Source organism: Schistocerca gregaria, chromosome 1 (genome assembly GCF_023897955.1).
Source record: "Schistocerca gregaria isolate iqSchGreg1 chromosome 1, iqSchGreg1.2, whole genome shotgun sequence".
Classification (NCBI taxonomy): domain Eukaryota; kingdom Metazoa; phylum Arthropoda; class Insecta; order Orthoptera; family Acrididae; genus Schistocerca; species Schistocerca gregaria.
Genome location: NC_064920.1, coordinates 879,809,405 through 879,826,246, shown reverse-complemented (window position 1 = coordinate 879,826,246; position 16,842 = coordinate 879,809,405). Strand labels below are relative to the sequence as shown.

At 41.7% G+C, this 16,842-nt stretch overlaps 1 protein-coding gene across 1 annotated transcript; it reads right to left on the bottom strand.

The window, feature by feature from the left end:
• Positions 1-1,392: 1,392 nt before the first annotated feature.
• Positions 1,393-11,593, bottom strand: LOC126308402 (uncharacterized). Its single transcript, XM_049992089.1, has 4 exons — positions 11,250-11,593; positions 10,762-11,167; positions 9,431-9,656; positions 1,393-2,232 (listed from the first exon to the last, which is right to left on the bottom strand). Exons 2-4 carry the CDS (start codon positions 11,125-11,127, stop codon positions 1,955-1,957), a joined length of 870 nt encoding a protein of 289 aa, XP_049848046.1. The 5' UTR covers positions 11,128-11,167; positions 11,250-11,593; the 3' UTR covers positions 1,393-1,954.
• Between the last annotated feature and the right edge of the window lie 5,249 nt (positions 11,594-16,842).

Below are 16,842 nucleotides of genomic sequence, written 5' to 3'. Positions count from 1 at the left end.
TATATATATATATATATATATATATATATATATATATATATATATATAACAATAATGGGTACACAAAGAAAATATAACTTATTTCCAATTAATGCCCAAATTGTGATTTTTTTTATCAGTTTTTTCCAGTAAGTCCGTTGAAAGTGAACTTCTGATGTCCGTGGTTATATTCATCTCAATCGGATTACTTCTGAACGCAGGCCACTTTGGGACGTGGCATTGAGATGATGCGCATAAGAAGAAAACTTTCGTTGTTTTGGACAAATTATTACACACACACACACACACACACACACACACACACACACACACACACACACACACACACACACACACACACCCTTACAAAAAGACTTCACTTGAGAACTAAAGACAGTTTACTTAAAAAAATAGAATGAAATTTATCGTTTGTTGTTCGCCTTCCGGCGTAGCAAGATACATCGGCGATTACGGCGGCCGCGCTAATGTTTATCATTGGTTTTAAATTTTTGTCGTAGCTTGTTGAGGCTTTTCGTTAGGTTATTTCGAAACTGATACCGACATTCACAGGATGACTAGGAAATTAATGTTATTTCACTCATTGGTTTTCTTGTCATGCAGTAGAAATCAAATTAGACATCCAAAACTAAGTACGTGGAATGAAGTATCCACGCAGGTGCCTCTTGTCTAAGGCTTCAGTTACAATCTTACGAATAAAATTTACGAATAAAATTTACGAATAAAATTTACGAATAAAATTTACGAATAAAATTTACGAATAAAATTTACGAATAAAATTTACGAATAAAATTTACGAATAAAATTTACGAATAAAATTTACGAATAAAATTTACGAATAAAATTTACGAATAAAATTTACGAATAAAATTTACGAATAAAATTTACGAATAAAATTTACGAATAAAATTTACGAATAAAATTTACGAATAAAATTTACGAATAAAATTTACGAATAAAATTTACGAATAAAATTTACGAATAAAATTTACGAATAAAATTTACGAATAAAATTTACGAATGAACTGCGGAAGTAATTTAGCTAAACCTTACTATTTGCAATTGCATCTACCTCCGAAGCGGTAAAGAGTTTTGCTAACACGGACATGGTATCTGAAATGCGTTGCCTGTCAAATTTAGGTTGCTCCTCAGGTAACTACCAACATGTCTTCTCCCTCAGACCATTCAGAGTTCAGGAAATAAGCTGCAGTTAGTGCTATGTGTATACAGACATTTGAAATATACGCGTGTACGCGTACTCACGTATCTTTCAAATATCAGTGCTAACTTAAGTTATAGTTAATTTAAGTAGCGTGCGAGTCTAGGGAAGTTATACACATTTGAAGATTCCACAATTTTAATAAATTAGTTTTTTTTACAGATACACAAGGTCTTAGATTGCAGAATTTGTAGGTTATTTCAAGGAAGTTTTTATGGTTACGTGTGGATCTGATTTTTAGTGTTTTACTGATCTGATTCACACGCTGTTTGGTTACATGACAACCTAAGCCCAGAAATAACTGTACTGCATATACCAACGTAACTAAAACATGCCGAACGGTACTGATAACCATCTGCTCAGCCTGTAATTCGAAGCTTCGAGACCAGAGTTCACAGGTAGTACATAGACCACTAATTATCACCTCTGACGTGTGCGTTGCCATCTATCAATTTTTTCTGACCGCTGGCCAATTACCTCATATGACACTTTCCTTACTTTAAACTGACTAGCTCTAGTTTCCACTTCCCATTCCAACCACACTGAGAAGCACACTGAGAAGCACACGTTCTCTAATAGTGAACGTTTTTAAAAAAGCAAGACATTTTCCAGTTGTCCTGTTAAACTTTTCTGGAAAGTTATTCATAGTAATGAATAACTTATTGAACAGTATTTGTTGGCTCGAGTTCATTAAATAACTAACGGCAATAAAATAGAGCTGAGGCAGCCGTTTCATTCTTATCCGTCTACAGTCGGTGACCGCATGGACGTGCGAGAGCTGGGCGCGGGCGACGCTCGTGGAGACATCTGGCGGCTCCCCGCCTCTGGCTGTTGCGGCCCGCCGCTGTCCCGTAGCGCCTCGGCAAAGCGACCCACAACGGGGACGGCAGAAAGCGCGCAGACGGCGCCGCCCACGCAGAGGTAGAGCCCGCTCTCCAGGGCCCTCCCCACCAGCCCCGTCACTGGTGGCCTCGTAGCTGCAGGCACTGAGGCTTCGGACGTCCGAGAAGAATGCCCTGTGGAAAATAAACCGACCATGTTAAGAGACATCGGAAGAGCCATGGTATTGATCAGATGACTCAGTTGCTAAAAAAGTAGCTGGCTACCGTCGTGAGGCCTTTCATTGTATCAAGGAGCAGGAACTGGCAGGTGACCATGTATATAAGTAAATGGAACGTACTGCGCACAATGACACCATTACAGTAAGATTTCATTACTGTCGGCGTATCACCGAAAAGTACGATAAAATATCCGAGTAACCATCCTGAGCAGACACTGATCACAAAAAAGTTTAAGCGGACGCAAGGCTGAGATCCTCTGAAATACTCAAGGAAATTTAAGTCATCCTGGAAAGAAATGGGTCGTAAGACTTGTTCGACCGATTCTTGAGTACTGCTGGAGTGTTTCTAGATTAGAGCAAGAAGATGCTAGCAAGGGAACCTCCCCATCTCCCCCCCCCCCCCCTCAGATTTAGTTGTAAGTTGGAACAGTGAATAGGCCTTGAAAAACTGAACACATATCAATCGAGAAAACAGGTAGAAGTTTGTGGAACTATGAAAAAATAAGCAAAATATACAAATAGCACTCCATGCGCAAGATAGGCAACATCAAGGATAGCGTTATCTCAGGAGCGCCGTGGTCCTGTGGTTAGCGTGAGCAGCTGTGGAAGGAGAAGTCCGTGGTTCAAGTCTTCCCTAAACTGAAAAGTCCGCTCTATTTTCGAAAAGGCGTGCGTGCGTGCGACCGCACCGCAAAACCGTGCGATTACTAGAAGAAAGGACGTGACTCTCCAATAGGAACCGGAAACATTTGATCGCATGGTCATAGGTCAACCGATTCCTCCACAGGAAAAAAAAAAAAAAAACTTCTCATATTCTATACGACACTGGTGACTGCATGTGCGTCACATGGCAGGAATATATTGTCGATCCACCTAATTTGTAAACTTGGCGAATGGGTAAAATGATTCTTCCACTTTGCCCGATTTAGCTTTTCTTGTGGATGTCAATCACTCCCAAAAAAAAAGGGATGAAAACATGAGTGTCAAATTGCAACAAATGAATGCAACAGTTTCACAGTCGCACCGTTTTCCCTGTGCTCTGTCAAAACATATGTTTTTAACGTTTTCAAACTTTTCCGTGTGTACACGGTCAAATCTCGCATATGTCCAAGCAAATCTGAACATGTCCTGGAATTTTGGAGAGCGAAGTTCATTATGTGTGAGTGCCTGAACTTTGATAAGTGACATCATCACGTAAACAATACTGCTCTGTGTACCTCGCACCGGACGGACGTTCGGACAGATAGTAATTGAAAATAAAAATTTTAACTTCACTTGAGGGAATACTTGAACCAAGGACCTTTTGTGCCGCAGCTGCTCACTAACCAAGGGACCAACCACAGCGCTCCCGAGCTCACATTATCCTTTGTGTTGCCTATCTTGCACATGCATTACCCAGTTTGTATATTTTGCTATTTTTTCATAGTTCCATACAACTTCCTGTTTTCTCGATTTATCTGTGTTCAGCTTTTCAAGGCCTATCCACAGTGCCAACTTTCAACTAAATGTGAGTGGGGCGCGATGGGGAGGTTCCCTTTTAAGCAGAGCGGCACGATTAGTCTCTGAAGAGCCTAGTCCACCCTAGACTTCAGATCAAAATGTGACATGCTAAGAAAGAGGCGTTTTTCGTTGACTTACTATTTAGATTCCCAAAGAATGCGTTCCGGGCTGAATTCGTCGACACATTGCTAGGGCTGTCCGGAAAATAAGTTGCCACCGGTCGCGAAATGAAAACCAGTGAAAATCTGATGCTTTGCACAGATGTGGTTTTGTAGTTTCTCCAGTATACGCGTCGACCGCCTCATTCTGTATTTTGAAAGACATTTCTGAGCGCACACCTGAGCACTAGACGACTCCCAGGAAACAATGTCTCCTGCCTCGTATCCATTTGGCGAGATACTTAGTCTTATTACATGCAACCCCACATGAGGTCTCTTCATGAGAAGCCTCGGCCGCATACTGCAGGGACAATGAAGACACTCCCGCAGCGTTTTCCTGTGGGAATCGTGATCACCCACCATAGAGACCGGATGTGGTTCCGATTTTCATCTCTTTGCTTGCATGAACCGCTAGCTACGAAGACAATTTTTTGGCACAATATGTAGACCAGCGTAGATAATTTGCGGAATGCTCAGGCGACTGTCTTCCATGACAGTCCTGAAAGCTACGACAAATGTCTAAATCGGAGCGGCGACTACATAAAGAAGTAGCTCTGAGGTGTAGATAACTGTTGCAAATAAAACTTTTCACTGTTTCCATTTCGCGCCCGATCTGAGCTTACTTTTGGATAATCTTCTTCCCACACTCGTCCCGCCCCAGAGTGTGAATCCTAGAAATTTGAGTAATATTGATATTTACCGACAATCCTACATCTGAACTGCTCCATCGTGAAATTAAGTTTAAAAAGTACTTTCCTCCACAGTCTATTCTGTAGACTAAACTAATTTACTTTTCGAGCTCGAGATTTCTTTCCGCTTTCATTTTGAGTAATCTAAATTTGACAAGGCAATATTAAGATTTTTAAATTTCTTTGACAAACTAGATTGTAATAGTCTTAATACTGAATAATCACTACAGTATTTTTTTTAATTCACCACATTCTGAAACTGGATCCCTGTAAGAAAAATTTGTCAAAGCGCATAAATACCTGGACACGAAATGGCATGTTCAAATAGGCTGCATCGCTGATAAAGGAGACGGTAGACTGGTTCATTGGTAGGATGCTAGGAAAATTTAGCCCAAAAGGTGGCAACACTAGTGCTTTCCGGCTTAATATTGCTCAAGAGTGTGGGACCGATTAACACAGTACTGGGAATATTTAGGATATACAACGGCAGGACGAGTGTTTATACGTTTTACCCAAATAACCTTTCGTTCTTCACCGGATACATCCTGATAAAGTGAAACTGTTTGCCAGACCAGCAAGGTATCGCGCTTGTGTCCTGGTCAGGCACAGTTTTGATCCGCCAAGAAGTTTCGCTCACATGTTTGATTCGAGGGAACATCGCCGAACTTCAGAAATTCTCCTGGCAGATGCTTTGTGATGCGACAAGTACACGGGAAAGCATATCTCTCTCTCTCTCTCTCTCTCTCTCTCTCTCTCTCTCTCTCTCTCTCTCTCTCTCTCTCGTAGGGACTGCGAATAGAAAGGCGCACGGCCATTTAACCGTTTAATCCTGCGCTGGGGACACTCCCCACATTGAAAACAGCTCTCAAGTTTTAAACGAGTATGAAAATTTAATCATCTTTAACAAGGAAGCCTGTGAGCGTAAATTAGAATACAATAAATTTCAGTTATCTTTGTTCAATTGCCAAGAACACAGATTGGAGTTCAGGACACGCGCCAGTCCTAATGTAACAAATCAATTACAGTATGTGCCAGTTTTTTTGCGTTTTACAGCTTTTTCACTCTGCATTTCATGTTGACGTTTAGTTTTTTATATTTCCGGAAGTAATTTTTGGGATGTGCCTGAAACTTTTACATAATCTTACCAATACAAGGTCTTAGAATTTAAAAGTTTCAGTCTTGCTGCTATCTAAAAGCTTACAAATTGAGGGCAAAGTATTTCGCTGGAAAGGCCAAAACTAGCTATTTTATGGCCCACTTTTACAAGCTCTCTTGCAAACAATCCGTTTTCATTAGGAAGATGTTCTAAACCACCTATAAACGGTATTTTGTTTTGCAATGTGAGCATTCAAGGCCCTAAAAAACTTGAGGTGCATTGAAAACGGGTCCATATACCGTTGGTATTCTAACGTCTTATGTTCAACTGTTTATTACTATTTGTCGAAGGAAATATCTAAAGTCCTGATCACTACGAAGTGAATCAGAAAAACTTACAGGAAGTTTAAGAAGACAGCATTCAGCTCTACATAATTTATGAAAAAATGGGAGAAGGAATTCCATAAAAATCGTTTTGTTGCTTTAATAATTTGAGTTTATCATGTCCAAAACAATTTTTCGGGCTCTGTCTTGCCAAAATTTCTTACTAAACAATTCCACCTGCGATATCTGCTAGGAATATAGCATTCCTCGTGACATTTTACAGCAGATTTTAATAAAAATTGTAAAAAAATCAAGTAGCTTGAATTAAATTCAAGATCCTAAAAGAAATCGTTTTGTAATTAACCTCCTCAGCTTAGAATCCTGTACAATGACAGTTGCCAGGTTTGGGAACATGCAAGGAAACAGTGGCTGCTGTGGATTTCTCATTTAAAAAAGGGACCAGCGGTGGTTAAGCCACCATGGACCGTACCAACACATTTATACACTTATGCTAACACACAGTACACTATACCTTAAACCAGAATTTAAGAAGCATCCATTCCCATTACACAGAAAGGCGCACTAATAATTCATTGTAACGCGAATCTTAACAAAAAGAAAAAAAAATCAAGAAGACTGCTGCGAACCAGACCAATAGTTACAAAATTTGACAAGTGTAAGACCAGCAGGGTATTTATATGATGCCGCAGCTCTTACGCGATATTTTTTTATTACCATGATCTCTTTTGCCTTGGAAATACAGTTTGTCATGGCAGGAAGACAAATATGCTAGCATGAGTAGTGACAAAAGGACACCCTTCGAGCTTTTAGAGTTATTGAGTACCAGCGGAATACGTGCCCCATTTTCAGGACACTGTCAGGGCCTTATATGCTTGCATTGCAAAACCACAGTTTTTAAGTTTATTTAGGACATGGTCTTCCTAGTAGAACTAAGAGTTTGCTGAAGACTTGAAAAAAATGGGTCAAAAAGCCATCTCTGGCTTCTTTAGTCAAATCAACTTCGGCCTGAATTTGTGAGCTACTGGAAAGCAGGAGTAAGACCCCGCGTAAGTTACTATGTGCCAAGTTTCAGATGTATCCCACAATTCCTTCCAAAAACATGAAAGCTAAACTTTACATTCTTGGATCATTTTTTTCTGCCGGCTTTGCCTCAAGTCATCCATACGCAAATCGCTCACGAAATCTTATTTCGCCTAAGAGTCCAAAAAGTGGTACACGATTGCCCAGTTTTGTTTCTATCAAGAACATGACTATCTACGGAATTATTGACTTAATAATTATGAAACTTTACTAATTTTCAGTAGGATCATGTGCGCCAGATTGCTTTGTCACTGTAACAGAACGTGTCGGTCTTCGTAGTTTCCTACTTACGTTATATAGCGCGCTAGTCTATGAGAGTTGAGGCGTAATCCTTTCCGCTCTCCATGTGCCAACGAATAGATAAGATATGCCGATGATATAGCTGTCCTGGCTGAAAGTGAAAATCTTTTAGTGATACTGAATAGAATGGATAAAGTTATGGGGAAAGAATGAGAATAAAGCAAAAACAAAAGTAATGGCATGCGACAAAAAAGATCAAGTGAAAGTCAGGCAGGCAATGAACCGCCTGAACAAGTTGATAAATTTACTTATCTGGGCAGTAATATTACAAGGGATGGAAGGAGCAAGGCAGAAGTGAAGTAGAATTGCTCAAGCAAAGGCTGTTTTTAACAAGAAAAACATCTAAGAGCGCAGCCTTGAAATCAGGAAAAGATTTTTGAAATCATGTGTTGAGTGTGGCATGCTATGGGTGTGAAACATGGACTGTCGGGACAGAGGAAGACCAGAAGCTAAATTCTTTTGAAATGTGGTGCTATAGACGCATGCTCAAAATAAAATGTATGGACAAGGTCATAAACGAAGTGGTTCTGGAAGGAGCAGGTGAGAAGCTTCTGGAGTTTCATTGTTAAAAGAAGAGTGCAATTTACAGGCCATCTAAGAAATAAAGGACTCCTGAACACAGAGGGATATGTCGAGGGAAAAGACCAAGATTAACACCACGACTGAGGTACATGGATCAAATCGTGAAAGATGTGGGATGTGACACACAAAGAAATGAAGAGAGAAGCTGAAAGACGCACAGAATGGAGACAAGCTGCCATTGTAGCTGTTGCAAACCAATTCTTGGATTGACCACTAAAGAAGAAGATCCCGTAATAGAACTCCTAAGTATGAGTAAATAATGGACCACGTTATAGCTTGAAGAGCGGGAAATTAAGGGAATATCAGGACTGTAGCGTTTCGTATCAAGAAGAAAATCGTGACCCAAATTACGTTAACTTATCACTGTAGTGAGATCGATTTTCGAGAAGCCTCTGTAAAATTAATTCCATATGTTCCATACAAGTTCGGGAATTGCTGTTTCAGAACTCAATGCCGCAGGACCGAAGATCAGATGGTGCAGGGATGCCCTTTAGCTATATATTGGATTAGTCTTTTAGCGTTTGCTAAAAAGGCACCCAAACAGCTAGTCCGCCGAGTGAATTAATGAAAGCCTGGCCATGAAGCCGTTGGCGCGTATAGTATCAGGAAGTTCTTAATATTTTATCATAGGATTCAGTATACATTTCTGTTTATAACTGCCAAACTACTTGAAAGTAGCAATGGCTAACTCATGACAGTGAAAAAGCTTGTCTTCATGTGAGATTTTAGATCTAAGTACAGAAAATTTTTGTGGCCTGAAGACAAACTCATTACTTACGGACTAATTCCAAGAGCTTTATGCATCAGAATATGTATAGTGAGAAAGGTTTATTGAAGAGAGGAAGTCAGATGTCATGGCAGACGTGATCAGGACCACTATGGTACCACTGGAGTGGGGTAACGCTGAATAAACAGACCAGGCGAAAGACTACAAAGAGCTATCTTCAAACTTTTGAGAGAGAGAGAGAGAGAGAGAGAGAGAGAGAGAGAGAGAGATCTGCATTAGATCCATTCGTACAGACATCCAGTCAGTTGACTAACTTTTCCTTCCAATCGCAATCTCCCGTCCACTGTAGCTTTTACCCAAGAGTAAAATTCTTAAAGCCTGGATCTACCAATTTTCAAGGAAGTTTTATTTAGTTTTTGTACCTTTACGATGGTTTTCAGAAGATGTTCTTGCTTCACTGGCAGTTACGCTGATCATGCTAATCTTAAGCAAATAAGTCAGCGGAATCCAATAACGCCCAACTTTCATGCACTGTCAATACCATACATTGCATGACTATGTAAGGAAAGCTACAATAAGACACGCTGAGAAAGCCAGAGTCACTCTTAGAGACCTGCATCACCTCAGAAAGAAATAATGCCCAATCTTATGGAGAGCGAGTTTCAACTTTTTACTTACCTTCCACAACTCGCGATTCACCTGCAGGCCTCGCTGCCATCTCGTCCACGAGATCTTCGAAGTTCTCGAGAGACCGTTGTAGTGAAGTCTGCACAGAGCTCACCACATTTCGTGTCAAGGCCGCTAAAGCTGTGACCGCACGTTTCCCGTCTGCGGCGACGACCCCAGAGGCAGTGTAACAAGACCACAGTCGACCTCTTAATATTTCCATTGTGACTTCGACAACCTGCGAATAGAAGTATTTATGTATCTCGTAAATCACCAAGAATCTTAGACATCAGTACGTGATTTTCAGAGGCTGTCAACCATTGTGTTTTAACTTTGATAATAACGTAACTTCTACTGTTCTTGCCAAACATGAATCATGAAAAATCCTGCACTAAAAAAAAAGTCTTAACATCATGGAAAGTTAATTTTTCTGATTAGAAGACAGATTTGTTAAAGGAATAAACTGTTTGGAAAAGCCAATTATCTGTTGAACAGTACATAGAACCACTTTGTTTTGAATATCCTTTCTTGTGTGAGCAGTACTATTGTATTCATACAAAACCCAATGCAGATTTGAGAAATGTCCTCAATGAACTGTAAAATACCTGAAATTATGACGGCTTGATTGAGGGTAAGTTGCGCTTCGGGTCTTCTAGAGTAACCGAGTTTATTACCCCACTTCTGCTAGAAACATACCACAGACTAATGATGCTGAGGAAAGCGGAAATAAACGGCATTGACATAGCATATCCACAGACAACCACTTTATTGAAGTATTCGAGAACTGAATATAGCTGGCCACCAGTACACTCGCCAGATACGAGATTGGTGGAATCTCAGTAGGAAATCTTTAATCCCTGTACAGAAGGATTTATCTGAAGAAAGGGTAACAGCGCAGACTGATTAAGTTTTAACTTTTCGAGATACAGACTGCAGTTTCAAATTTTTAGTCGCTAGCGTCCAATCCTAAGGCTGCCTTTAAGTATAACTAAATGGAGGGAAGTACTTCCAGTGACATACTTCTCCGCTAATACGCTGTACAGTGCACAGGGCCATCGAGAATCAATGAAAATACTATAAAGGCGTCAAATGAGGCTAATAAGGAAATAACTGTATAAACTTTTCAGTACGTCGCTTAAGTAATTGCCCTGTCACGAACTGCAAGATGCTCGTGCCTACATGAAGATACATCTTATAACATTGTTGCTTCTGTTGCAGATATCTGTGACAATGAACGAAAATATTAGAAATTAGATTAGATAGATATTAAATCCGATGGAAATTACTTAAACTTTTCAAAATAAGATCTAATTTCCTACAAATAAATACGATGAGATCCTTACTTTGTTCGGTGATTCCTTCAAAATCGGCCACCTCCTCTCTGCTTCTATAATGCGTCCACTTATAGCGCGATCTGCGATGCCGATCGGAATCCTGAAAAGCCATCCTAAGATACGACCGGGTTTGGCAGCACTTCTTGCTGTAAGTTCGACAGCACTTAGCGACCACTTAGCTGCAGAACTTCCCTCCTTTACTCTTCGCCAGGCGAGCTTAGATTTCTCTAATGTCGCTTTAATAACAGGAATATCAATTAACAGGCATACAGTGAGAAGCGAGGGAACCTTCCCTTGCTCGCTATCATATAGCAATTCGGAAGCAGGAGGCGTAGGTGTTGCCATTGAGTTATCTGATTGCGAGTCTGGAGTCATTTCAATCACAGTAGTTCCAAATTAGCCCAGATCACAAACACTGAAATAAAGGTAAGCAGTGTAGTTATAACGTGACTGCTGTACTTCAAACTCAATCTTCCTACTTCGTCTTAAGTTATTACCTGTTACAGACAGAAAGAGCTTCACTTATAGGTAGCCACCGCAACACTTCATTCACTAGTTGCGGTGCACACAATTTTGTATGAACAGAACTTCCTAAATGTCTCTCACGGCCGCTGCAGCGCTAGTGTCGATTTGCAGTCCACAAGAAACTTTGAAAAATTAACAAATGCATCCGTTAAAAGCGAAGTCTTAGTCACAAATCACTCTGTTGATCTGCTACTTTCTGAATTCCGTTTTTTCTTTCAGTATTATTTTTTTTTAGAATAGTAAAGGCCCCTATACATACGCAAAAACACCGACAGACACGTTGGGCGTGTGCAGCCGTTAATACCGACCGACCGACAAACTTCCCTTGTCCGGATGTTGGGCGGTAAGGACCACCCGTCATCCGATTCCACACCACTTCTCCCAATAAATTGTGACGAGTGCACCGCTGTAGTGCAAAGCGCCCGACGATAGTTCGCCTTTAGTCACAGTTTGTGCGAGAAATGCAGCAACACAGATGCATTTTTTTCTTTTTTTTTAATGTTTCGTGTGACACATAGAGAATATGAAAGTACGTTGACCTCCTGTATTTCAGTTCTTGCGTTGTATTTCCGATACTTTGTTGTTGTTGTGGTCTTCAGTCCAAAGAGAGCTTTGAAGCAGCTCTCCATACTACTCTATCCTGTGTCAGCCCTTTCATCTCCGAGTACCCTCTGAATCTGTTTACTGTATTCATCTCTTGGTGTCCCCTTCCCCCACGCTTCCCTCCAGTACTCAATTGGTGATCCCTTCATGCCTCAGAACGTGTGCTTGCAACTGATCCCTTCTTTTAGTCAGGTTGTATCACAAATTTCTTTTCTCTCCAATTCTATTCAGTACCCACTCATCTTCAGCATTCTTCTGTAGCCCCACACTTCAAAAATTGTTTATCGAAAGCCTCTATTCTCTTCTTGTCCAAACTATTTATTGTCCATGTTTCACTTCCATACATGGCTACACTCCATACAAATACTTTCAGAAAGGACTTCCTGACACTTAAATCTATACTAGATGTTAACAAATTTCTCCTCTTTAGAAACGCCTTCCTTGCCATTGCAGTTCTACACTTTATATCCTCCCAACTTCGACCATCATCAGTTATTTTGCTTGCCAAATAGCAAAACTCATTTACTACTTTCGGTGTCCCATTTTCTAATCTAATCCCGTCAGCATCACCGGATTTAATTCGACTACATTCCATTATCGTCGTTTTGCTTTTGTTGATGTTCATCTTATATCCTCCTTTCAAAATACTGTCCATTCCGTTCAACTGCTCTTCCAAGTCCCTTACTTCTGATACTTATAGGAAATGAGAACTAAACATAGACATGTCAACATTCAATGGGCGTTGATTCATAATATATACTTCCTTCATGTCTTAAAAAAGTCCTGCCTGTATTCAAGCCCTCTGCTATGAGGAGCAAAATGTGAAATAATTTTTAAAGTTCTAACAGGGGCTATATGCTTTATTTCTTATGGATCTGTTGATGCATTTATCAGAAGATGTACACCACAGCCATGTGTAGTCTTTCTTCTTCGAATCTGAAATGAGTTTCTTAAACTTACAGGTCATCTTTTATGCTACATACATTAATTAATTAATAACCTTTACATGAACGTCTTTTGTATTTTATTTTGCTTTACCATGGCGTATTTCCTCAGTCAACTATAAATCACATAGAAACTCTTATGGATCATTTTATTTAATAGCTGTGTGGATACAGCAGCAATGATTCTAAGGTCCCATTAATTTCTGCCAATGGCTAGACATCATGATGTAGCTAACAGTGTCTTCTCGCAGCTTACAGCTTCTCCCATTACCATTCTTCTCCATTAAAATGGTTTGATGAGATGTTCAACAGCTCCGAAATGAATGTGCACCCATTTTTAAATAATTACGAAAATCATCGACTCCCAGCTCCTTCAGCAATACAATGTGAGTGAATTTCTTTCCTTGCGTTGTAGCCCACTCAATTGGTTTTAAAAACAGCAATTTTTCTAACAATTTTGCCTAAGTATTTTTCTCAGAGTTTCTGTATGTTTCTTTTCTCAGTTTTTCACTTTTATATTGAAAACTGTGCGTTCTTCGTAGGTAATCACTCAGCACAAAACTAAAGTAGATAAAATTTCCTACAAAACCCACGAATCAGGTTTTATTTTCTGACGAGCTGAAAAGCAGCGATTTTTTTGGCCTTCTGTGGAAACGCCGGTCGCTGTAGGCGAGCGCTTCTAGGCGCTTCAGTCTGGGACCGCGCTGCTGCTGCGGTCGCAGGTTCGAATCCTGCCTCGGGCATGGATGTGTGTGCTGTCCTTAGGTTAGTTAGGTTTAAGTACTTCTAAGTTCTAGGGGACTGATGACCTCAGATGTTAAGTCCCATAGTGGTTAGAGACTTTTTTGCTGCGGAAACGACGATAACACCTACTCCCACCCGCCATAATTCATAAAATATACATTTTATAAACTAAGCCTCTAGACCACGTGAAAGTGCATTAAATTTCCTACAAGAGTCATCGGTAACATTAAATTTTCTCATCAGCAAAGCAAAAATCAGGATAAATACTTTCTTTTCACTACAGCCGAAAGTCCCACTAACTATCTACACTCCTGGAAATGAAAAAAAGAACACATTGACACCGGTGTGTCAGACCCACCGTACTTGCTCCGGACACTGCGAGAGGGCTGTACAAGCAATGATCACACACACGGCACAGCGGACACACCAGGAACCGCGGTGTTGGCCGTCGAATGGCGCTAGCTGCGCAGCATTTGTGCACCGCCGCCGTCAGTGTCAGCCAGTTTGCCGTGGCATACGGAGCTCCATCGCAGTCTTTAACACTGGTAGCATGCCGCGACAGCGTGGACGTGAACCGTATGTGCAGCTGACGGACTTTGAGCGAGGGCGTATAGTGGGCATGCGGGAGGCCGGATGGACCTACCGCCGAATTGCTCAACACGTGGGGCGTCAGGTCTCCACAGTACATCGATGTTGTCGCCAGTGGTCGGCGGAAGGTGCACGTGGCCGTCGACCTGGGACCGGACCGCAGCGACGCACGGATGCACGCCAAGACCGTAGGATCCTACGCAGTGCCGTAGGGGACCGCACCGCCACTTCCCAGCAAATTAGGGACACTGTTGCTCCTGGGATATCGGCGAGGACCATTCGCAACCGTCTCCATGAAGCTGGGCTACGGTCCCGCACACCGTTAGGCCGTCTTCCGCTCACGCCACAACATCGTGCAGCCCGCCTCCAGTGGTGTCGCGACAGGCGTGAATGGAGGCACGAATGGAGACGTGTCGTCTTCAGCGATGAGAGTCGCTTCTGCCTTGGTGCCAATGATGGTCGTATGCGTGTTTGGCGCCGTGCAGGTGAGCGCCACAATCAGGACTGCATACGACCGAGGCACACAGGCCAACACCCGGCATCATGGTGTGGGGAGCGATCTCCTACACTGGCCGTACACCTCTGGCGATCGTCGAGGGGACACTGAACCGTGCACGGTACATCCAAACCGTCATCGAACCCATCGTTCTACCATTCCTAGACCGGCAAGGGAACTTGCTGTTCCAACAGGACAATGCACGTCCGCATGTATCCCGTGCCACCCAACGTGCTCTAGAAGGTGCAAGTCAACTATCCTGGGCAGCAAGATCTCCGGATCTGTCCCCCATTGAGCATGTTTGGGACTGGATGAAGCGTCGTCTCATGTGGTCTGCACGTCCAGCACGAACGCTGGTCCAACTGAGGCGCCAGGTGGAAATGGCATGGCAAGCCGTTCCACAGGACTACATCCAGCATCTCTACGATCGTCTCCATGGGAGAATAGCAGCCTGCATTGCTGCGAAAGGTGGATATACACTGTACTAGTGCCGACATTGTGCATGCTCTGTTGCCTGTGTCTATGTGTCTGTGGTTCTGTCAGTGTGATCATGTGATGTATCTGACCCCAGGAGTGTGTTAATAAAGTTTCCCCTTCCTGGGACAATGAATTCACGGTGTTCTTATTTCAATTTCCAGGAGTGTATCTCTCATCGACGCTTTACTTTTGATATACAACGATTTAAAAGAGGTAGTTTTGAGTAAATTATGGGAAAGCATGTTTGATGAAAACATTTAAAAATTGTATTTACAGCATATTAGTTAAATGACACGGAACACAAAGATGAATATGAAATCAGTATGTAGCCATGTTCATGAGTCATGAAATGAGTGAATGACGAGCCCAGTATTGGGTCATCACTTCGAGTAGATTCTCCGTCTGGAAAAGAAAGAAGGCATTTAGTGACAGAATATGGATACAAAAGACGGATGAGTTGCTTAGTGAACTTTCGATGTATGAAGGAAAGCCTGCGCTGATGCCACGTGCGCAGTCTTTTTAGACGTCTTCGCTTGGCTGTTGGTGGCCCAGGCAATGTTTCCTGGGCAGCAGAAGGTCCAGGTGAAGGGTCCTGAGCAACGGAAAAACATCAGTGGCTGTGGAATGTCCGGACTAAACAGTGAGTTGTTGCTGTTCTTCAGCTGGAAAAACTATAATCGAATGATTAAGGTTGTGACAGAGAAAAATTGATTAGTCGAGATGCTGCAAAATATTACATGAATTAATACCACCTGTCGCCTCAGCAGATTGAGATAGTTGTAGTGCAAGGACTCGTCCACGTCATCTGCGTCTTCTCTATGAAAATTGTCGTAGATGATAGAACATTATCTTTAACATTTCTAGCACAATTTCACGGAGAGCAGTCTTGCTTACTTATAACCACACCGATGTGGCAACCTGTCTTGCATTTGCAATACATAAGCTTGAGAATCCTCTTCGGAGCTCGGGGTTTCTGTGAGGTAATGCGACAAAAAGTCTCCGTCAATCACGTACTGCCTGCACCTTCCGTTTCTCAAGAGCCTTCACCTGGACCTTCTGCTGCCCAATAAACATTGCCCGGGCCACCAACAGCCAAGCGGAGACGACTAAAAAGACAGCGCTCGTGGCATCAGAGCAGGCATTCCTTCATACATCGATAGTTCACTGTTCAACTCATCCGTCTTTTGTATCCATATTATGTCACTAAATTCCTTCTTTCTTTTAATGATTTCCAGCCCAAATCCTGTGTCATTTCTGTGACACTCTCTTCCGTATTTCGCGGTAATACAAAACGTGCTGCCTTCCTTTGAACTTTTTCGATGTACTCCGTCAGTCCCATCTGATAAGGATCCCACACCGACTTCACAAAAGAAGACGAAGTAAATATTCCAGAATTCGAATCGAGAACAGCTACCAACATGAGTAACGTAAAAGTAAATATCCTCGGAGTAGTGAAGCAATTCAAATCATTTAACAAAAGCAAGTCTTCTGGTCCAGACTGTATACCAATTAAGTTGCTTTCGGAGTATGCTGATGCATTAGCTCAATACTTAACAATCGCATACAACCGTTCGCTCGACGAAATATCCGTACCCAAAGACTGGAAAGTGGCACAGGTCACACCAATATTCAAGAAAGGTAGTAGGATTAATCCTCTAAATTACAGGCCCATATCGTTAACGTCGATATGCAGCACGATTTTAGAACATATAT

Excerpts from the sequence above, each read along its gene's own strand:
- LOC126308402 (XM_049992089.1), bottom strand. The coding sequence starts at position 11,127 with ATGACTCCAGACTCGCAATCAGATAACTCAATGGCAACACCTACGCCT. Across the intron at positions 9,657-10,761 it reads TGAAGGAATCACCGAACAAA|GTTGTCGAAGTCACAATGGA; the intron begins GTAAGGATCTCA and ends TTCTATTCGCAG. Across the intron at positions 2,233-9,430 it reads TGAATCGCGAGTTGTGGAAG|GGCATTCTTCTCGGACGTCC; the intron begins GTAAGTAAAAAG and ends TATTTTCCACAG.